The sequence below is a fragment of the Pisolithus orientalis genome (genome assembly GCF_024613125.1).
Source record: "Pisolithus orientalis strain OTSU chromosome Unknown F5J12scaffold_7, whole genome shotgun sequence".
Classification (NCBI taxonomy): domain Eukaryota; kingdom Fungi; phylum Basidiomycota; class Agaricomycetes; order Boletales; family Pisolithaceae; genus Pisolithus; species Pisolithus orientalis.
The window spans coordinates 751,310-773,599 of NW_026260788.1; the positions used below are offsets into that span (position 1 = coordinate 751,310).

The window sequence follows — 22,290 nt, forward strand, 5'->3', positions numbered from 1 at the left end:
GCCGAAAACGGTGGGTGCGAACTCCAGCTCTGGTGTCGATTTGGCAGTGTAGTAGGGCGTGGGCACAGGTGGAGGAATGTACCGTTGTTCAACGAGTCCGAACGGATGTACCATCTTCATCATGGATCCAAAATTTGACCTTAAGCGCGCGTTGGGTGAAGTGGTTTGATCGGATTCTGAACCTGATGACGATACGTCTGTGGTCCTGCTGTCGCTACCTTCATCGCCTCCGTGAGTGTTCCTCCCTCTCAATGGCTTTGGTTTCATTCTCGGCGTTGACGGAGACACGCCACTAGCAGCGCCCCCGCACGACGTGGGGGAACTAGAGTGAAAACCGAGAATGGGCTCTGTCTTGACTCTGCGCGCCTTACCCTTCCTCCAAGTTGTGACTCGGCTCTTGGTCCCATCTCCCTCCATACGACCACTAGGTGACAAACGCTCGCCGCTGCTGCTGCTACCCAAATTTCGGGAGGCACTGGGAGTCGGACTTGAGCTAGGGGAGCAGAAAGTCAAGCCTGGCGTGTCCCCGAAACTAATATTGAAATCTAAGTCTGGGTTAGTCGCCGGTGCACCAACTTGCTGCCTAGGTGGCGTCGTGCTATTGGCGATAGCAGTACGGACACCGCCTGGAACATCTATCTTGGGGGGCGTCATCGTCATTGAGAACGAGTCGTGTGTCAAACAACAACCGTCGCTATCTGGAGTCGTTCGGAGTCCAATGTCAAGCGGAATGCAGGCACGACGATGGCGGTGCGCTGTCATGGGACTTTGGCAGAGAGCCACGGACAGTGATGTTGATGTGGGGTGTTGTCCGGTCGCAGAGGCTGGGGACTTGGAGTTGGGACTGACCAAAGCAGTCGTCGATGACATCGGTAATGGTAGTGTTGTCGAACTGCGTTGTCGCCGTCGTCGCAATGCCAAGTGCACTTGCAGATGTGCAGCGTCGACGGTAACAGGAGTAGTCGTACAACACGGTGACGCAGTAGTCCTTAGTGGGGATGTGCGTGGAGGTGGTGTGGATGGAGGGTGTTGTTGGGTGCGGATCAAAATCATCCCCAACAGTCAACATATGTACTCCAGTGCAGCAGCAGCCTGACGGAGCAATATTAATACTGAACTGCGGTGTCGAGGGCGTGGTCAACACGATGCTGCATGGTCCCCTCGAGTCACCCACCTCGAAGAGAGGGTCTGTCCGTGAGTTGAGCGCTACCAAGACAAAATATTTCAATGTATTTGGTGTGCGGTTGTATGATGAAATGTATACTACGGTTGACAACTCTACGAGAATCGAATACCACCAGTTCTCGGGTCCGTGAACGTAAGCATGGGTAAGTGAGAGATGATGAGAGCGAAAATAGCCATTCTGCATGAAATTACTTGGTCAGTGCCAAGCTGTGAGATGAGAAACTGATTGTCAAAATTGAAAAAGGATGGAGGGCGGATTAGGAAGGTGAACAAGAAGATGCCGCCACTATGTCCAGCCATGAGCCAGCCTCATCACATCGAAGGAACGAACGGGGCACCCTCCTTGACACACATAGCCTCCGGAGGCCCTATGCAATCGACGAAGTCGTGAAAAAGTGCTACTTGCTGCAAACTGGCAGTCACCGGGGCGAAAAATGACGCTACCTTGCGTCGTGGTTCCAGGTTCGTTAAAAAGGTTTGCAAGTGCACAGTTCAATACTAACACGAGACCGTGATGTGGACGTCATGAAAGAATGGAATGTCCGATGTCGAAGGACGATGAGCAATCGACACACTCACGTCAGGTTGGTCCACGGGCTATTCCCGCTATCCTTGTAGCGCATGGGGCGCTGATTCATAACGCCGCTGATGGCCAAGACAAGAACAGGCCACACCAAGTATCTGCAATGATGTCAAGCAGTAGGTTGAAACGGATGAGGCGAAACACACCTATTCTTGGTGACCATCACTATCCCAGCAAGAAACATGCCTACAGACCCGAACGCGTCTGTAAATAGTCAGTCACTTAAAGCAAGGGTATCGAATTCAAGAGGAAAGTACTCACCAGTGGATTCGACACGCCATGACCTGGGTAGGGTCAAATTTACTTCGCGCGATGGGTCTTCGGCGTCACCGTTCGACATGAGTTCCGCAGGAAAGAGCGCGGGAAAGTGCGGGCGTGGGCTCATGACACGTGATGCATAGATAAGATAAGATAATGGATGTTTACGAACAGGCTTCCCACTGCGACATCCAACTGCAGCTTGCCATGGCTGAAATACACCAGCGCGAGTGTTCGTCTATCACATCCTCGCCACGCAGGAAGCCACCTCCAAACAGTGCAAAGATTCCCGTTCCGTTCAGCTACACTGCGAGCGACGACGGCACAGACGAGAATCTTCTCGTTCTCCTCCACGGCCTTGGTGTGTGTTCGAGGCTATTCGTGATACAATGCACTCTGACTTGCAAAGGAAACTAGGGGACACACACACTCCGTTCACAAAACTAGGTCGGTCTCTCAACTTACCCCAAACAGCCACCCTCGCTCTCCGCGCACCAGAACAGTGCGTACATTGGTTCGCTCCCTACTGAACATCGCTTACAGGATCATAGAATACCGTTTCTGTATGAACAAGCTTATCAATGGTATGCTTCCTTCGATCCGCTGGGAGACCTTATCGAGCGTCCGAACCCGACACCGGCTCTTGACCTACTTCGCATCGTTTTTGCGCATCTGATCGATAATTGCAACTGGCCATCACATTGTATTCACCTTTTCGGATTTGCTCAGGGAGGGAGCGTAGTCGTCGAGAGTACCATTTCTTGGTGGAAAGGCGAGCTTGCGAGGACTAGGAAGTCGCGGGTAGTGGAGAACAGAGAAGATGACGACAACAGAGGCGGAGCCACTCGTCAGCTGGGATCGGTGGTTACGGTTGGCGGACGTCTCTTGTCCTACCCTACGTTGGAGAAACCTTGCCCAACGCCGCTACTTATTTTCCACCGTGGCTCGCTACCGAAGACCGCAATCTCATCGTTTTACAGGGCCTTTACCCAGATACAGGAGGTGAACAGACAGGATAATGTACAGGACGAAAGCATGCCTCGTTCGAAGGATGAGTGGGAACCTATCATGCGCTTCTGGAGTGAGGTTTTGAGATACAGGACCGGGGAAGGCCTTTACGAAGTAATGAGTGGTGCGAAGACTCGATAGTGGATGCGATGGTCGCTAGGCTACTACTTAGGACACTCAAGTTCCTACGGGCACATGTCATGCCTTGGGGTCAAATCTTCGAGCATTTAGCCAGTCGAAAGATGGCCTTGTAGGACAACTTCGAGGAAGCACCGAACGGAGAGTGGCAATGTATGTTATGTGTGCTGACTGACATTGGAATCCGAGTTACAGCACACTATATAACGACCAGATCTGTGCGTCTCCGGCGCACTCCAGGTGGTCCTGGTCTAGGATCATCTTTGGTTAGTGACGCATTTGCCGAGCTGGCACACCGGTGGCGCGAGAGAAAGGGTGATGTTCAACGTGTCTACATACTTAGTCCTCGAGTTATGTACTAATGTTACGGCCAGAGGGGATATTCGCACTTGAGACGGCGCCGAGCACATTGTCTAGTTGAACACGGAGTATCAGTAAATGTTTTCAGAGTCACAGGCGAGAATATCGAAGAGGTGGTACGCAAATCAGCACGTATGCCTGGCATTTACGGCACCCATTTTTTCCCACGAAGGCATCCACAAGTCGGACAAGGGAAATGCTGCACCAGACAACTGTCCAGTCACCAAGCATGGGAAAGAGAAGAAGGGAAAAGGTAAAGGCTATGAAGGACGCACTTGCACGTCTTGTCTATAGCTCCTAGCAATGGAGGCGCGCACTCGAGCTTCTGCCGCCGACAAAATAGACAGTGAAGCGCGGGTTTCTCATCCATAGACTAGCAGCACAAGGGTTAGCAACTGGCCAACACCAGAAGATAGAAGGCCACACACATCCTGAAGGCAAGGAACAGTAGCGCAACGTCAGCAGACGGCGTGTAAATCGGGAATCACAACATACCAACTGTAGTTGTCGAAGCCAACAATGTCAGTCGAGAAATACAAAAATATATTTGCGTCCCACACACCACTTGCTTCACCAGAAAATTGCGAATGAGGCTGTTTGCCTCCACCATCGGTCCATCATCTCTGGTTTGCAATGTTTCGCCCCGCTGGCTTCTGACCTTGTCCCTTTTGGTGCCCATGATCTGAAAACGTCGCTGGCAATGGCGACTTTCGGTTCATTGTAAGCCTTGGTTGATTGTGGAAAGTAACTGGTTTACCATGTGATGGTGCAACCATGTGCGAATGCATCCAAAAGTGTGGCATCATCAACCTCGACATCATTCCAAGTTCCGCAACGGCACCGATGTCTTGCAGAAAATCTCCTGACGACTTCTGTGGTAATGATCCTCATGACAATTTTGGTCCCTGGCTGAATAGTTGACCAAGCATTACTTCCACTTGTCAGTTGGGTTATGTTAGTACTGTCGTCAATCACAAAATCATACTGTCCCCTTTTGATATACCATTGTTGGATCTCAGCTTTATCTGGTGGACATTGGGTGAGTATGCCAGGCAAAAAAGCACACAGTTGCTAAAACAAATGTAGTAAGCGTCGTGAATCCATATCTGCGCAGCAGGAACGCACATCGAAGGAGCTGCACTGATCAAGTAGCATGTTATGTTCCTGTTCTGTTGCATCCACCAGTATCACGCAACTAGAGGTCATGGCTACTGGTAGTGACTGTCCTGCCTCGAGTATCATCAAAATGCGCTCTACTCCTTGAGATTCTGTTAGCTGGCTCTCTCCAAGTGCAATGAGATGGTCCATACCAGCTTGAATGTCCATTTGGGATGAGAACTGAACGAGAGAGAGAGAGGGAGAGGGAGAGAGAGAATAAGTCAAGAACGACTGGATGAAAATATCACCGCGCGCGCGCAACATTACCTGGTAGAGAGAAAGATAACTGAGAATCTCGTTCGAACATCCAGCTATCTCTGCCGCGAGCGAGGGGGATCCAACTATGGTACGACTCCTCATCTTCGACAGTTTGTGTGCACTCCCTTCCAACTTGCTGTGCGTTTCGATGTTATCGATGTTAAGATACCCCACACATATTTCTCCGAGAAACATACCACTTCAACATACGTCTCCTTTCTTCTTCACGGGGAATCCGAGCAGCTGGGGCATCGAGCAAATGACGGCTGAGATCATACAGTAGGCGAGTGAGGGTACTCAAGTCGTCTGTGTTCTGGGCACGTTTCTATGAAAGTATGAATTAGAATCCAGAGTGACGCTTGAAAGATGGAACAGAATCACATCTATAAGTTGAAGAACAGTTAGCAACCCGCCGATCGCAGCCTTCAGCGGAGCACCGGCGACCGGAATTGCTTCCATTGCTGCTTGTACCACAGGTAACGTTATCTGAGTGATATCGGAGACATCACGAAAGCATAGGCCAGGGGGAGTCTTAGAGGAAGAAACGTGTGTTGAAAGTCGCTGATCCGGAGCGGGAGCAACTTGAAACGTGTGCGAAGCAAGTATTCGTGTGGAAACATCATACAAGCCTGCAGCGACGGAGTTATCCTGTGGCGTTCGGGTGGATTTGCCTATCCCCCATGGGATCGTGATACGAATAGGAATAATCTTGCCCGTTTCCTTGCCGAACATGTTCACTGAGACGACGAGCGCACTATAATACCCTACACTCCACTAGACCACCAGACAGCATACTGCATGTATACAGCCCTGTACTGCAGCTGAGTCACTTCAGCAGAGTGGTCGAGGCAAGTTTGGTTATGTACAAGCGGTGCATTGCCTTCGGACGTTGTTGTGAAGTAATACACTGTAAGTAATAACAGTATACCACACAATTCAGAATGGGTGGACGGCATCCATAAGCTTGGGACAGTGGGGGGGAGAGAACCCCCGCAATTAGAACAGTCACACTTGTTGCATGAGACGGTGCAGTTCGTACTACCACTCTGCTAGGAATCAACGTGCGTGCAGTTGGAGGCACTCATCCAACCACTCCGTGAAAGTGGACGTGCGATACAACAATCACATTGGGATGCATAAGGGAAGGAGGGGATCCTAGACCCCAACAATACCATGAACACTGCAGGAACTCGCCATGAGAAAAGGACAACTGATGTACAGCACGTTTTATAGCGCGAACGCTTGAAGGGCTGATATTATGTAATGCATCACGTTGACGAACCTGTGAACCGCCACGAATAGTATTAGATGTACTGGGCAGTCCAACTATGGTGGTAGGGTTATTAACACTCCCATGGTGCGGCAAGATTATTGCCATGCAGTTACATGATATCCAGGTGCGTAACCCATTATTTATTCGGATAGCTCTAGAACACTATGTATCACAACTTTAAGCCCTCAAACTACAGGACAATTAATATGAGAAAATCATCAACCAGGGATTCAATATTATCTGTGGAGAAAAGTCGGCAAGTCATAAAGATGATATTCACGCGCACGCGTTCGAACATGAAACTTACAGGGAATAAGACATGACAACCAGCGACGAGGCTGCATAAGCGAACGACTAGGTTGAGCAACACGACACGCCAACGCGATCGACGTCAAAAGGCTCACCCTAGCGGGAGGATGACAGCCCAATAATAACCCGGAACCTGCCAACCAGCGGGCACGATATCAAGGCTGAGGACGACCATAGTTGCGAACGAGGCGAAGGCCCACAAAAACGCCAACCAAAACCGCTTCAGGATACGCGGGACTTCGATAAAGAAGTTAGACCGTTCCACCTCTTTCTTCGTAGCGCCCCAGGTTATGTTGTACGAGAACAAATGTGCAAGCAACGCAACAGTCAAGTGTACGCTGAGGCCGCTGAAAAAGAAGAAGCTGGTAACGACATACTACGTCAGATCATGATACGTCAGTAAGATGATAAACTAACAAGAACGGTACCCAGGTTGCAGTCTCGATGAGGACGTCAAGCAGGTTGCGGTGTCCAAGGCGATACTCCAGCAGGATGTACCCGAAGTTCCCCAGTCCGGGGAACACGGCAATGACCGCCAGGAACATCTCAAAACTGTGGAGATAATATCCGTCTACCTGAATGTTGAATCCCAGAAGAAAGTAATTCGCCGTTGACAATGCTGCGGATGCTGCTATACCGTCTGAAAACGTTGTTAGTGCATACAGAGTGATGGAGAAAGCCAAGTGAACCCACAATAAGAGAACATGTCTACATGAGGGTCGTCAACGCAGGCACACGGTGGTGAAATATGTGTCACGCACAAGACATCATGGTGAACTTGTAGTGAACTGGTGCATCCGACCACACAAATGTGCGCAGTTGTTTGTTAATAGGGCCCAAACGCCACCAGCTGATCAGGGGATTGAAAATCAACTCGCTACAGCCTGAAAGGAGTTTAGTTGTCGAAGTCATGGTGTCAAGCAAGACAGCCATACCATACGAGTACTTCTGCCATCTATTCAACTCATCGTCCACAGTAAGGGAAACGCCTTCTTTGAAGCCACCATCGGAGTACGTTGCCCACCGAATTATGTAACCTTTCAACTACAGTCGCATCAGTAAAACCCTGCAGATAGTATGTGCTACATCGTACCTGGAGGCGTAAAGCCATATCGAAATCTTCCGATACATTTGATTCCGACCATACTTTCTTTTTCCCATCCGCTGGGTCAATGAATGCAGCCTCCTGAAGGGCCGACCATCGAAGAAACGCATTATGGCCAACGAACGGGGCCACTTCGCCATTCGCACAACCGAGCGATATGGCCTTATTTATCCGTCGTGTAAAGTGAGCTATACCATTTTCGAAGTAGTGATGTGCCACCTGCATAACGTCTGAGGCGCAACAACTATTAGCTCAGAGCGGGGGCGCATCGGGAGGTAATCACCAGAATTATGCTGAATGATGGCAACTTCAGGACATTCAGCTAGTTCGCGGGCTGCATCCCGAAGACAATCCTACGAAAAAGTAAGCACATATGACGCACTCGAATTGCTAGAGCTTCCTTACGTCCGGCACGATAGTGTCAGAATCAACAAGCAGAATGATCTCTCCGATACGGATGGATCTCCCGTTGCTAGCCCATGGTTTCCACTTTCCGTTGCTCTCCTGGAAAACTTCGTCACAAGCCATTCGCAATGCGCGTTCCTCGAGCGGTTCCTCCTTGTCAGATACTTGCAATTCACCCCTTTCTTCGGCTTCCTCGAGAACTTTCAGGTGCCTCTCTAATCTCAAAGTAAGATCGAGCCCATAGTTCATGTTGGAAGCCTTTTTGAATCGCCCAGCGCGCTTGAATCCACCCGGAGAAGAATCATGGGGAGGGCGGGCAACCCAGCCGATGTTGTGATCCGCATAGAAGGCAATCCGTTCCAAGCGCTCTTTTTCCGGAAGGAGTTGAAGACCGTCATCATGTATAAATATCGTAGATGTCCCCCCTTGGCGAGCGTATGACTGCATGGCTTTTTTAAGGGAAAAGACAGAAGGCGCGCTAAAAGTCTATGAATACGAGTGACGGGTGCTTCCAGTAGCAAAACGCACATGGTCTGTTCCAAACTTTCTTTGTAGACGGGCATTTCAATCGTGATATGGGGCAGAGCATGGTCGACCTCCTTGTTCGGCTCTGGCTTGACAGCTGAATAGTACCGCGAGTTCTCGTGGTACTGTGCCACAGGGCCGCATCTAGAATAGAGTGATAGTTAGTAATGTGCTATCATAAGGATAGAAAATCGTACATCATCCCAAGATTGTTAATGATCTGCATGGAGAAGAACTGCCAATAACGTTTTCAGTTAGTGCAGTATTGCATTCAGAGTGCGGTGCTTACTTACGAGGGACACACAAAAATTGAATGGAGCGGTTACCAGAAGGGCAAATCTCATCCAATACCCATCCAAAAGTGACTCCTGAAGAAGCATGCTAACGCCACTACCAACAAAAACTAGGAGTTCGTTTGTCGTTAGAGGCAGCATCCTCCAAGTTGATCAGGCAAACACTCACATATCGACAGAGCACAGCCCAAGCCACTGTAGAGTGGTGCAATAAGTCTCATTGGCCAAACCTTCTGCGATACCTTCTCAACGTCGCGATCTTCTCGAGTGGACCGCCAGCGGAACCAATTCCAGCCTGCCGTTGGCGCTGGGGGTTTGTTATTCAGATTGGCGAGCTCCTTCTCTGTGACGGGGATCTTTTCGGACGACGTCGTACGCCTGCGCCCGTCGACGAGATCTTCGTCCGACGGCTCTGCCGTAGCTCCTACCTCGGAAGGGGGAGCGGAAAACGTAGCTCGGGCACGCCAAACCAGCTTGATCAGCTTATCTTCAAAGTCACGGTACAGGGGGATGATGTTGTCCAACTGATCGGACCATAAGACAAGAACACGCTCGTCTCGCTATTCTCAGGTTAGCTACGATCATGAGCAAACGAGGTCAGGTAGATGACTTACGATAAAAGCACCACATTGCTCCTTCTCCCCCGCGGGGAGATGGACCATGGAATCGATTATCTGCATACGGGTGTTCTGATCAACGTATATGGCAGTGGCGTCATCAGCGCTAAAGATACAAGTCAACCGACGCATGAGCTTAAAATACGCATCTGAAGAGAAGGTAGTGTCATACACGGTTGCTAAGGCAGCGTGTACCGCGGCGCTCCGGACTTTGACTGCCACGACTGGATTCAGGGCACGTACTGCCGCTTCGAAGGGGGCGAGAACCGGGTTCTCGTATGGAAAGACGCGGAAGTGGCCAGGCTCTACTCGAAGACAGACACCAGCAGATATGTTTTCTTCTGATGGCTTGAACCACGCATCCCCCTGGGTCTGAGCAAGTTTGTTAGCAACGCTGGAACGATCGAGACGATATGCCAGTACCTGTTTGAAGATGTAATGCAACAAGGCATCGTAGGCATCGTAGTCCATAGCCATGACTAGATGAAAGTGTCGGTGCACAAAGTCGAACGAGATGAAGGTCAGCAACAACCCACTGGGTAGGCCGAGTTGGCACGAGCACGATAGGGAGAACTGCAGACAATGAAATAGATTATAAGTCGTCTCGCGCCGGTCTGGCTTCGAGCTTGCGCCTGGGTCGCGACGTTGCTCTGCCACCGGATCGAAGGAATACCCGGACTATAGTGTGACAAATGTTCCCCCTTATGCCCTCCTCGTCTGTAGGCAAGATGATCCCCTGACGCCAACACGGAGATGCATCGGGTTCTCGGCATGGTACCACTTTTGGGACGAGAAAGAAAAATAATATACGATCAAAACATCCACGCAGGAAGATCACCGACCCAATTTTGTGGTAGATGCCTACCCAGGTACAACAACCGACCTCTAGGCGAAAGGCGCGACTGGGCTAAAACATTTCGGTTCGGTGCTTGAGATCACGATCGGTCCGAAGTAAATATGGCACGACAGGAGTCGCAACGCGATGAAACCCACCTGGAGAAGGAGCCTTGATGGTAGGAGTCACCGACACCGTCGACAGCTGTCTGGTCCACACAGTACACGTATGGACCCGTCTCTAGGACATTGTGCGGTATGCGCCGCTGTGCGCCGGAAAGACGAACGCCAAGTTGGTATTTTGTTTTGCGTTTCGTTCATGCAAGCATTAAAACTATTTTCTTGCACCTCGGGAACGGGTAATACGTTCATCACTGCCGTGCCTGTAAATAGCATGATTGGATGTTGATATTGAAGACACACTAATAGCGCAGAAGGAAAAATACTCACCTCCCATTTAGTTTCACGCCATGTCCTCGGAAATGGCACTACCGCGATCATCATCCTTGCAGTTGCGTCTGATACATAGTTCTCATGGTCGAAGGCGTCTTCCTTATCGCCCGGACAGGCACGACAACCTTGAACCCAATCTGTGTCGACTGATTTACGAACGGCGGATACACGGCTGATCCCACTCGGCGCTGGCTAGTCTTGCAGTCTGTGACTCTTATTGTAAGACCCGGGGCCAGAAAAGGCAATCGAGCACAACACCATGTCGGGACCGGCGGCAACGTCACGCCCGTAGTCCATACAGGCTACGCGCAATCGGACGAGCTCACACACGACCACCGAGCACATCGTATTCCCACCCACATATGTCATATATATATACCTGAGAGCTGCAGGTCCGAAGGTCTGGGCACCCACAAGTATACCCTCCGACTCTCACAATTTATGACAATTAGGTGAACAGTGGAACCCCCTATTGCAACCTGTGTCTGCGTCCTGAGTGTGGCCGCCGGTGAATATTGCACGATGTTGGCCTCAAGGTGTTCACGGCATCTCCATCAACGACGGAGGTCGGTAACGGAGAGCCGTGATCCAATGATAGCGCGCACCTCATGCTACATACACATGTGAGCAGGAAGTCCGTTCTTTCTGATATTCTGCAAGCGATAAGAAGGATTTGGATGGGGGCTGTGGTGGCCTGCATGGATCAGAAGCTACGATTCTCTTCCCGGAATATCTCGATCTCCGGAAAAAACTTCACGACTGCAGTTATTTGGGTGAGACTACTTCCTAGTCTTAAAAAGAGACATGTCTCGTCGCCAGTCAAGAAGCGTGCGAGCTCAAACCGATTCTCGTAAGGAGTGGAGTACTTGCCGATATGTCCCCCTATGTCCTCCTGGATATCTAAGGCGCATTAAGGAAGCTACGGATGACGCCTCGGCGATCTGATTCCAGGATCCTTCTTGGCAGGAACTTCGTGATTTCGTACTACATCATCAATATTCATCCAGTCAACCAACTCGTGGGAGGGAAGTTGCACGATTAATGTGTACATCTATGTCAACTCCACAATAGAACGAGGATGGAAATGGCTGTCCCAAGAAAGGACTAGTAGTATGTACTCTCCGCGAGGAAGAAGGTTTGACTATATATCGTTGTTTGCTCGGTATAGTTACACAGTTTCTCGGCCGGTTGAGACTCCCGAGGCTAATAAGGGCACCCAACCATCGCACCCCTGGGAGACTGACCTTATACTCTGTTCTTATCTATGATTCTAAATGACCTACTGCATTCCGGATCGGTGATGAGTCCACCGTCGTTTCAGGTAAGAAGAGGAAGAGAGAAACGAAGTTTGTACGTGGCACCAGTGCTCGTACAGCGCCGGAGGTTGGATGACTGCCCAGGAAAGAAGAGTGTGCTGAATTTCCGAGAACACACGAAAGCCATCGACGAGAGGCTGGAACGTAACACGCTACGAGTTTGCCCGTAGATAGCCAAATACCGGGCAAAATTTGCTCTTCCACACCGAGATCGATCAAATTTCGAACCTCTTGTGTTCGAAATGTTATCCACACGTGTCTCCAGCAGCAGTGCGTACTCCTGCTTCTCAAGAGTCCGGAGGCGTCCCGTGGCTAAATTAGTGATCAATATAGAGGCCGGACTATTAGGTACTCCGAGCGCCATGGGCTATGGAGAGGGCGTTATTTATGGCAGAAACATGCGTTCACAGTCGCATGATCAACATAACTGGACCACCCCCTGGCCAGGGGAATTACTGACGAGATATCGAGGCCAGGGCAAGCCGTTCTCCTGATCAGTGGATCCACTGCCACTATGTAGCCACGCCAGAATGTTTGGCTAATTCGGTCATTTCCCCTGAGTTGCATCCCGTTTTATTTAAATTCGGGAGAATGGTACAATCGCGGTCGACTAGCCAGCCAGCCAGCGATGAGCCCGGCAGACGCTTCGCAAAATCCGAAGTCAGGGCCATTTTTCCTGGGGGAGGACCCTTTCAAGTCCAGTGGGTCCTCGCCGTCTGACTCCCGCCCCTCTACAGGCGTGGACTCCATGGCCAACCCATTCCAAGGTTCCGATAGCGGCGTGGAATACCCTCCGAGTCCTCCCCACCATCGCCGGTATGACTCCACAGCCAGCATCCCGAACCGTTCGAAGCCATCTAGCGCTTCCACGGTCTCAGAACCCGTTCCACGCCAGAACATCACCATCGTCGATCGCACCGACGCCGTGCCTCGCAGCCCCTCTTACTATGGCAATGGCCATGGTCTCAGACCGAGCAGGGCATCCTCCGCAATACGCCTCCGCGAGAGCTTCGCTCCGCCTCCTTCACGTCCAATGACCACTTTTTCAACTGCGCCTTCCATCGTTAATAGCCTCGGGCCTATAAAGGGAAAGCGTATCAAATCAACCCTGTTAGAAGACACTAGCAAACTAGAAAAACCATGGCTCAAGGAGAAAGACCCCTATGCTCGCGTCGCGTATCTATTGACCTATGCAGTCGCATTCCTTGGCGTCATCGCATCCGCCGTGAAATGCTACCTTGGATACAAAGGCGTACTGGTGATCAACCCTGCCAATCTGTGCATGGTACTCGACGAGGAGTTTAACTCCGATACCAACACTGTCTTTGGATCAGGCGGAAACTGGTTCCGCGAGGTTGAACTCGGCGGATACGGGTGAGCACTACAACAGAACTCATTTTATGAGGATGACCCAACCAATGATAGGAACGGCGAGTTCGAAATGACCACTGCCTCGGACAACAACTCATACGTCTCCAATGGTTATCTCTACGTAACTCCAACCCTCACATCCGACGCCATTGGCATGAGCAACATCTTCGATGGATACACGTACAACCTCACTGACTGTACTTACAATCTCACGAACCCCGAGTCAATTCCTGGCGGCACGAACTCGACCGCGTTCAATCCTAGCGCCTATTACCAGGCTTGTGGTGCCGTGAGCAATAGCACAGCAGGGACTATAATTCCGCCAGTACAAAGCGCAAGAATCTCTACCAGATACAGCGCAAGCATTAGGTACGGCCGAGTAGAAGTCCGGGCAAAACTACCTAGAGGGTATGTAGGTTCAGCCGTTTCAGCCCTGGATACGCTAACTCTATTTTCTTACAGCGACTGGGTGAGGCACTACATACAAGCGTGTACATGACAACGCACTCACATTTGTGAGGTATCTAGCTCTGGCCAGCGATTTGGATGCTTCCTGTCAACAACACGTATGGCCCTTGGCCCATGAGCGGCGAAATCGACATCATGGAGTCCCGCGGAAACGGACGGGATTACCCAGATCAGTGGGTGACCCGATACAACGACCATGATGATGCTGACTGTACGCCTAGGGGCATCGACTACGTCCGGGGCTCTCTTAACTGGGGTCCACTCTCGTTCATCAACGCCGTCTACAAAACTTTCGGGTGGTGGACACAACGGAGGACAGACTATGGCGAAGCATTCCATACATACGCCTTGGAATGGACGGATCAGTTCATGTGAGGCATTCTTCCTCGCTAGGGGAATGAGCACTGACAATCGTCATGACAGTCGTATCTATGTAGATTCCCGACTGCAATACATGCTCCAGCTAACCTTTTCGGAACCCTTCTTCTCACGTGGAGATTTCCCGGCTGTCGTAGAGAATGGGACAACGCCAATCGTGCTGGAGAACCCATGGGTGAACGGGACGAATGCAACGCCTTTTGACCAGCGTACGTCTTTCACGTTCCCTAGCAGAGAAATGATAACCGAGTCGGAACGCTTTCACACGTAGCATTCTATCTTATTCTCTCTCTTGCGGCTGGGGGAACGAATGGGTGGTTCCCGGACAATGCAGGCAACAAGCCGTGGTTGGACGGATCCAACACGGCGATGATGGATTTTGCGTTGGCTCAGAATACGTGGTATCAAACGTGGGGCTCAAATGGAGAAAGCCAGTCGTTCATCATGTGAGTCACCTTTGTTTTTTCTTTTTTGTTCGCTGAACGCACGGATTGAATTTGATTGTACAGCGACTATGTGAAGATGTGGCAGCTTTGCTGAAGAGGGCAAGTTGAGGGCATGCAAAAAATGAGAGAGCATTTCGTTGCTATGGACATTAGACTTGTCACGATAGAATACGTAAACGTGGTTTTGCGGGGTGAGACTTCGCTAGATGTGTTAGGCTAATTGTATTAGTAATAATTATGGGTCATGAATATGCCTCCCTTCAAACATGAACATTAATTGAAGCAATAAAGGTCGGCGCACGTCGTTTGCGCCGTACGCGCCGTTCCAAGCGAAGCGCACCATGCCCCCGTCGATCAGATCGATCATATCGATCGTCGACCGACCGGTACGCCGGTAAATTAAAATTTCTCTGCCACACAAGCGATCGCGACCATCAAGAGGGCATCCTGGAAGACCGATCAGCTTTACGATGCTCACCGACAGCACAGAAGAACGCAACCAACAAGTAAGCTGTCACTGATCTCCTCTCTGGCCAGGCCGATCAGTAGAAATGATATACATCAGAGAAACGGGGAATGACAGAATCGCGGTCACGACCAGTCAGTGACAGGTTTAAACAGGTTTAAACCATTTTTTCGCTTCCTGATGTATGCCCAAATCTGTCATATTGGCGACGATTTCTGACACTAGATTTCTCAGAGGATGCTGATGACGATGGTGAGCGTTGTGATTCTGGCCAGGTTCATGACAAAATCGTCTCCAGGACTACGCACAGCGTTCCATGACCGGTCCGCATCGGACTTCAATGAAACGATGGATTTGGTTTAGATGAAAATGTCTTCCCTCCCTGCCCATCACAAACACACGCCGAAGCCGATGTGTTCTCGATGGAGTTTTCGATGGAATATAATACCCAAACATCAATGTTCTAATTATTGATTTCCGCCGACACGTTTCTCCTTATCCCAGATAATGAAGAATCTGGACCTATCTGGACCGACGGTCGCCGTAGCTCGCTCAGCTTCGATTCAGCGTTCCGTACCCGTATGAGTGGGATCTGATGCGGACCAGGACGTGGCTGAATGAATCGCGAGAACAACGCTACTTGGGCGCATTGATGTCAATTAGGAGATTTCTGGAAGCTTAGCAACTTGATCGCTAATACCGGTGGCATGGCTTGATTTTTCCTTTGTTCTGGTTTAGCTTCGTGTGGTGACTTTACGATGCAACGTGAAGCAATATTCACGGTATCCTGTTGCGTATGGCGGACGTGCGACTTGACTCATGACCAGGCCTATACTGGATTTAGATGGTGACGACAGCAGCGATGAAGCTGAAGTTCAAATTGGAAGCTCATCAACAGAAGGTACGATATGAGCTCCGAATTGAGTGCTAGTGAGTCTCGACTCTCGAGTCCGCGGAATTCGACTCCGGACAATTATTTGACTTAGGAAGGATTTCAAGAATTATTGTGTGCCGACAGCTTCACTTGGGGTACTACGTATCGGCAGCTTAGGACACTGATCCAGGGTATACTACTTGTATATCTACAACAGAAATTCCGGCCTATCCCGCCCATGTACACCTTTTATGCCGTACCAATCTCTTAGTATGTCGGCCAAAGTGTGCCTGTGTCACGACCCATGATTGTATGTCAGTATCCAAGGTATCAATGATTCGTTGACGATGTTCTCCGAATGGTATCATACGTCTCCTTACACAAAGTTACGGCTCTTGCGGCGTGCGGGTTCGCCCGATCATGAAACCGGTTTCACGGCCCGGCAGAAGGATGCGTACCTGTCATCGAACATGTCGGCCAATTAGCCCTGTTCCAACAAAAAATGAGAAAAAACAGACATGTTGACCCTATCCAGTGCGACTTCTGGGCCTGATCTGATCGCTAGTGGTGTAACAACAAATCCATGTCGTTCAAACCTAGACAACGTCCGTCGACATCAACCTGCCAACAAGGACATCAAAGGAAAGGACAACTTACACCCTAGTATACCAAGGTCTCCTTCCAGCAGATCTCCATAACAGGATACCGCCCGGCGCAAGCACTCTAGCAAGTTCTCTAACTTCGTCGTCTACGTCTTTCGAGTCCTCGGCAAACCAGTCAAGATGGTCCATTATGACTGCACGCGTGAGCGACCAGGTAGTCAATCCTCGGAGGACGCTGGCTTATGTTAGAAAAGCTGAGGAGAAGAAGTGCACGGCACATACTTGAAAATGGATTCCGTATGTAACCTGAACGCGTCTGTCGCTTTGCTGTCGTTAGCTTTCAGGGTCTCAAACCCAGTCCGCGTCAAGTATGCAGGGCATGAGGTTGGGGTATAGTGTCCTCTCAGTGTCTATCCAATCGGGAGTTACATTCACAAAAGAAAACAAAAACATCGACACTCACGAGTGGGTAGAAGTACGCTCCATCTCGGAAACTCCAACTCTTGGCCAATGGATCGAATGTATCCCTCACAAACTCGTAAATACTTCCTTCCTCTAGTAGCATCTTTCTCTGATTCATCGGGACACCTAACGCGTTCCAGCAAAATATCGGACTCTTGAGTATGGCCACGACAACTGGATTCAGCAGCACGGGCTTAAGCTTTTCGTTCCATATCCTCTCTTGTTCTTCAAGACTCCCAGCCTCACAAAGAGCCTCAGCATCAGCCGAAACACCGGCAAGAGAGAATATGAACTGGGCAAGACGGAGAGCCCAGCCACTGTACCCGTTCAAGTAGAAAGCGGAGCTGAAGGTTTGGTCGTTAATATGCCAGAACTGATATGCTATTGAGGACAGAAGGGGCGAGAGTCGAGAGTCGAGGAGTGTCCGGAAGTTGGGGTGGCAGCCCTTTCCGAAAAGTGCGAAAAAGTCCTCGAAATCGAGTGTATTGATAGCGGCGAGTTTCAGCTCGAGAAGGTGCCCTTGACTGTATTATCGCATAGATTCAGAAGGAGTTCACCTGCGGGATGTCCAAACCTACCAGGGATTCATGTCTACGCAATGAATCTACAAACGTCAGAATAGCAGGGAATAATAACGATAAGCTCACTCACTCGCTTGGGTTGCGCAGCTATTGCATAGTGTAGCGCGTTGTCACCGGCGGAGGTGATGACAAGCATCGAGTCCTCACGCCCCAAATCCAGGTATTTCATGTCTTCGAAAGGGTCCTCCTTTACTCCAAGTCATGACACGAGTTCTTGTCCACCGGAAGCTATGAATAACGTACCCATGTGAACGAATAGATGAATGTTCTAAATTCTCTGTGTACAGGCTGCTCATAATAGGGTAATCTCCAAGGCTACAGCAATCGAATTTGAAAGAATGTTGAGCTCCGCGCAACACCAACTCACGGAACAACAACCCACCTTGCCCAATTGATAATGGAACGAACTCAATGGCAGAGTAATATTGATGACCGCGTCAGCACGAATGACTTTATCTATGACTGGTTTTCCAATCTCCAGAGGGGGGATGGCCTCGCTGTCCTTGACAACTGCAAAGGGGGAGGGGGAGCAATTCCCAATGACATTTCCACCCTCGACCTCAAAAGCGTGACAGAACCGTGATACGTCACACGAGCGGGAACGACCTAGCCAGATGTAGTATGGTCTGCGGTGACCGTCAGTGGGCTATGGGAATGTGGGAGACAGCTTACATCCTAACGATGAAGGGAATGACGAAGCGGTTCCTGCCGTTGTACGTTTTGACCTATAGGTATAAACCATGAGATAGTATCGCAAACACCATCATGACCTACCGTTCCAAACTTGTACTCGAGATAATCTCTTCGGTGGGGTGATAAGGACACGTGATCAAAGTCAAACCAAATCTGCCAGAACCACCGACTAAGCCAGCCACATTCCTTGCTGGTCCCTCCAATCGCCTTCTCGTGCAACGACGGTTGTTTTCCTGAAGTATAGAAGTCGACAACAGAAACGAGACCCGTCTCGGGGCACAAGACATAGTCGATACGATCAAGAAGGGCATAGAAATTGGGAATCTATATCAGGCATAAGCAAATGTAGTATCAGTCAGATTGACCGTGGTAACTTGGGACTTGCCATTGAAAGCGAGTAGCTTAAAGTGACAACATTGACGCTGCCTTTAGCTTCCTTGTGCGCCCATTCGGGGAGAGAAAATTCGGTAGCATCCTGCTGGAGAACAGTAACATTCGTCCAGCCTTTTCTTGTGAACCTTTCCCGGGCGATGTCCAATAACGGCTTGCAGAGATCAACCAAGTAGACAGCGTCGAATGACGAAATAGGAAAGTGTTTGTTCATGAGCTCGATGTTGTGTCCTACACAACGCTCAATTTCCCACTCCACGCGGGAAATGAAGGGTTACCTGTACCGCCACCAATATCGACCCAGACAAGTGGATGTCCAGGGTGTCTTTCCCGGACGGCGCGGAGGTGGCTTGCGGTCAGGCTAAGCATCGTGTTACGGCCACGTAACAATTTACTGCGGGTAGTATCATAGACGTCTGCTTGACCGGCGTAGAACTGAAAATCAAGGGAACTGTCAGGTGTCGACGATATGGCAATGAAGTTTGCACAAACCTTATCCAAACGAGTCCTCTGATCGGCACTGCCGAGCGAGCGGGGAATACAATGCCATATGAACCTGAAGTAGGGATGAAGTGCACTGTGCAAGGCAACCAGTACCACAGCAAGGGAGCCCGCGAGGATAAGACATGCGGCGCTCAGCGACGATCCAGTATAGTACTCGATAGCTTTTCCCAAGGATCTGCATCCGGCGAGAACCAGTAAGCAGACCCAGAGCGTGTGTACTAGGAGAGAACGTACCTTCTGTAATAGAGGGCAACGACCCCACCGACGAGGAGAGGGGCACGGAAAGAGGCAAGTGGCGACATCAACCGATGGGATGGATCGCCTATCAGTTTTCTTTTGAGGGAGTGATATCTTATACTGCTCCAGGATAGCGGGTTGATCTTGGATAATGTAGCAACACGACTAACACGGAGGTAGACATATTTGAACGATAGGAAGTGGCCGATGGCCGTCAGCCAATGAATGACCGTGGTTTATCCATTCTGGCGCACGAGGGCTGAAGGCCAGTAGAACACGTCAACGAACGTGCTGGCAGCCTGGGACTGTGAGACATTTTCCGCCGCCAACGACTATCCGCATACGGCGGAAGTGGCAGGTTCGCCTACAATTTTGGCAAAATGATTGAGCTGGCTGGCGATACTTTCCAACGTCATATGCACCTGGTTGACCCTAGGCGAAAAATGGAAGAACGAACGTTGAACATCGCGAACAAGAGACTTCCGTCAGGACAACACAAACTCTGCCACACGTGTTGCACAGCCACACTAATAGAGCTATACTACCTACTATCAAAGTTATCTATTGTTCCTTGGTTGTACTACTACTAGTAGGACTCGCCCCATGAGTCGTTGTTAAGACCACCGCCACAGGAACGCGGTGTTACCAGACCACTTGGCAGGGTGCTGATCATGTCATGATCACGCTTTCGCTGCCGTACCTCTCTCGTGCCTTGGGGTTCGGCCTCGAGGGCACCGGAAAAGCATCCGCGCCTTTCACAGCACCTTTCCACTGCGGCTCAGTATTAAGGTGGGCACTAATACAGTACCCGTCCATTTCCTGATTCGACGATATCTCAAGAGTCGCTTGCACAATACCCCAGCTTGAATATTGGTGTCAAACTCGATCACTTACCATCTCACACGTGCACAATCTCCATGTCACCTCTTCAACGCAAATACGTCGATCTCATTCGTGATGCCACGTCAAAGTGGGCGAACTGGGACCCGCCAATTGCTATTAAGGTTTGTCCCGGAGTGATTGCGATGCCGCCGATCAACCTACATATCTCATCTCATCTTCTTCGTTATCTTTCACGGTATCCAATAACTTATGCTCACACGACATAGGTAGGGGCGTTTGGCAAACTAGATCGCGTGACGGGCGAATTAGAGGTACATGGCAACGTTTATGAAGCAGAGTTCCAAGAAACGTTGGACAAAATCGATCCAACACTTAGGCTCAAGCTCCAGCAGCATCCGCCCGTTGCTGGTCCAGTGGAAGATGATTTCATCATATCCTCCTCGGGGGCGCAAAAGAGGGCGTTTTCAGTAGCGCCTGGTATGTGAGTATACAGCCCTCCATCTTACCGATGGTTTGTCATACAACTTTGGTTGTGGTGCAGAGACATAATGGGCCTTGCAACCGCTTCCCTTAAAGCCGACTTCCAGTTCTCGCAGGGAAAGAGGGACGCCCTCCTAGTCATGCACAGTCCCAGGATGGAATACTTCCCACCTTCCGCTGTTCTTGAACAATTATACCACATCCCCGCTCTTGCGGATATGTACCTCGTCACGAGTGTGTTCACCTGCCCTGCATTTTCGCTGTATTTATCGGATAAGAGTGAGATCGTGCTCATCCTTTCTACTAACCGGATGTCTGCGATCTCTGACCGAGGAGAGATTAGGTGGCGAGAAGATATCCCTAGCCCTCATCGCTTCTGCTCCCATAATTCCTTCTGTCGCGCCGCTCGGGCCTAACGCGTCCTTCTCCACGGGAATTGACTGGTGGACCGATGCCTCTCGAGGAATCCTTAGAAAGGGTGCTAGTAAAGAGGGAGAATATGTCTTTACACCGCTATATGGATTAAAGAAGCGTGGAGGCTGGATAAAGAAGATATTTAGAAACGGAGACCAAAAACAACATGGAAGAAGCAGCGAAGAGGAACTGTGCGTACTCCTTACGTCTCCTCGTGATATACGCAGGTGACCAGACTGATGCTTTTGTCGTCGTGTGGGCAGGTGGGTTGACGTGGATGCACCTTGGGAACCACTCGATGAAGATGGCGAAGAAGACCCAATTGATGTGGTGAGCTTTCGTGCAGTCCTTTTGATGTTGGCTGGGCCGCTCATAACGGATTTGACAGGATGGTTCTAGTTGCCCTGATACCTTTGGCTGAGTCATTCGTGCGACACCAACGATAGGCTATAGAATCCTTTGGAAACAAGATGGGTGTCATATGGGCGGACACCTAATACCACGTATTCTGTGACCTTTAAATCTTTAGAGTGGCGGATCAACTTGCGTGGAATGTAAGCATGATGTGTTGACGATGTATTTCTAGATGTTTATCTGAGTGCTGTGTCTGAGTCTTTCATGTGCGGTGTGGACATACCAACGCAGAGGAGAGCCCTTCCCTCTAACGTATCCAATGGTCCAGTCTTGCGCTTGGAATCCTTAGGGGAGATATAGCACGCTCTAATAAATTACAGTAATGCACTGTTTCACGTTTGAGTATTATCGAATCTCGATCTTCGAAACTTGTTATATTCGCAGTACATCGTTTTCGATCGTAAGAGTTACCTATGATAACCTAATCAAACTAGACGCATAACACCCTTGCATCCGTGGCCGTGCTACTCTACATAGCACCAGGATACGTCCAGGAACAAAGCAAGGAATACATACTACTAGTGATGGACCACTCCGTTGGCGCGTTTTGCGCTGTTTTGTGCTGCGACATCTTGTCCCGCATCTGTTT

At 50.1% G+C, this 22,290-nt stretch overlaps 7 protein-coding genes across 7 annotated transcripts; 3 read left to right on the forward strand and 4 right to left on the reverse strand.

The window, feature by feature from the left end:
- Positions 1-1,195: 1,195 nt before the first annotated feature.
- On the reverse strand, positions 1,196-2,115 carry F5J12DRAFT_816572 (uncharacterized protein). Its single transcript, XM_051745089.1, has 4 exons — positions 2,030-2,115; positions 1,915-1,972; positions 1,765-1,866; positions 1,196-1,363 (listed from the first exon to the last, which is right to left on the reverse strand). Exons 1-4 carry the CDS (start codon positions 2,106-2,108, stop codon positions 1,279-1,281), a joined length of 324 nt encoding a protein of 107 aa, XP_051602250.1. The 5' UTR covers positions 2,109-2,115; the 3' UTR covers positions 1,196-1,278.
- Positions 2,116-2,233: 118 nt separating this feature from the next.
- Positions 2,234-3,175, forward strand: F5J12DRAFT_717076 (uncharacterized protein; the record flags this gene model as incomplete). The annotated part of the gene is made up of 3 exons (XM_051741043.1): positions 2,234-2,387; positions 2,444-2,528; positions 2,578-3,175. 3 exons carry the CDS (start codon positions 2,234-2,236, stop codon positions 3,173-3,175), a joined length of 837 nt encoding a protein of 278 aa, XP_051602251.1.
- Positions 3,176-3,894: 719 nt separating this feature from the next.
- Positions 3,895-6,148, reverse strand: F5J12DRAFT_970065 (uncharacterized protein; the record flags this gene model as incomplete). The annotated part of the gene is made up of 7 exons (XM_051750070.1): positions 5,330-6,148; positions 5,146-5,273; positions 4,658-5,084; positions 4,290-4,603; positions 4,095-4,239; positions 4,028-4,030; positions 3,895-3,963 (listed from the first exon to the last, which is right to left on the reverse strand). Exons 1-7 carry the CDS (start codon positions 5,678-5,680, stop codon positions 3,895-3,897), a joined length of 1,437 nt encoding a protein of 478 aa, XP_051602252.1. The 5' UTR covers positions 5,681-6,148.
- Positions 6,149-6,339: 191 nt separating this feature from the next.
- Positions 6,340-10,233, reverse strand: F5J12DRAFT_521554 (glycosyl transferase family group 2-domain-containing protein). The gene is made up of 18 exons (XM_051739847.1): positions 10,012-10,233; positions 9,899-9,954; positions 9,648-9,847; positions 9,473-9,581; positions 9,028-9,418; positions 8,859-8,968; positions 8,763-8,800; positions 8,569-8,709; positions 8,041-8,518; positions 7,919-7,988; positions 7,624-7,865; positions 7,466-7,574; positions 7,292-7,414; positions 7,224-7,238; positions 6,948-7,170; positions 6,626-6,892; positions 6,529-6,559; positions 6,340-6,461 (listed from the first exon to the last, which is right to left on the reverse strand). The coding sequence occupies exons 2-18, from the start codon at positions 9,950-9,952 to the stop codon at positions 6,423-6,425; spliced, it is 2,640 nt and encodes an 879-aa protein (XP_051602253.1). The 5' UTR covers positions 9,953-9,954; positions 10,012-10,233; the 3' UTR covers positions 6,340-6,422.
- Positions 10,234-13,111: 2,878 nt separating this feature from the next.
- F5J12DRAFT_717207 (glycoside hydrolase family 16 protein) lies at positions 13,112-14,835 on the forward strand (the record flags this gene model as incomplete). The annotated part of the gene is made up of 7 exons (XM_051741047.1): positions 13,112-13,452; positions 13,504-13,861; positions 13,978-14,090; positions 14,139-14,288; positions 14,341-14,504; positions 14,567-14,741; positions 14,805-14,835. The coding sequence occupies 7 exons, from the start codon at positions 13,112-13,114 to the stop codon at positions 14,833-14,835; spliced, it is 1,332 nt and encodes a 443-aa protein (XP_051602254.1).
- Positions 14,836-16,499: 1,664 nt separating this feature from the next.
- F5J12DRAFT_904499 (uncharacterized protein) lies at positions 16,500-19,615 on the reverse strand (the record flags this gene model as incomplete). Its single annotated transcript, XM_051748534.1, has 15 exons — positions 16,500-16,539; positions 16,600-16,677; positions 16,739-16,918; positions 16,966-17,093; positions 17,147-17,669; positions 17,724-17,749; positions 17,797-17,913; positions 17,970-18,041; positions 18,109-18,352; positions 18,399-18,451; positions 18,501-18,743; positions 18,805-19,040; positions 19,088-19,244; positions 19,302-19,386; positions 19,548-19,615. The coding sequence occupies 15 exons, from the start codon at positions 19,613-19,615 to the stop codon at positions 16,500-16,502; spliced, it is 2,250 nt and encodes a 749-aa protein (XP_051602255.1).
- A 476-nt stretch (positions 19,616-20,091) lies between these two features.
- F5J12DRAFT_816618 (uncharacterized protein) lies at positions 20,092-21,990 on the forward strand. The gene is made up of 6 exons (XM_051745090.1): positions 20,092-20,554; positions 20,660-20,874; positions 20,935-21,152; positions 21,217-21,478; positions 21,551-21,617; positions 21,676-21,990. The coding sequence occupies exons 1-6, from the start codon at positions 20,468-20,470 to the stop codon at positions 21,706-21,708; spliced, it is 882 nt and encodes a 293-aa protein (XP_051602256.1). The 5' UTR covers positions 20,092-20,467; the 3' UTR covers positions 21,709-21,990.
- Positions 21,991-22,290: the final 300 nt, after the last annotated feature.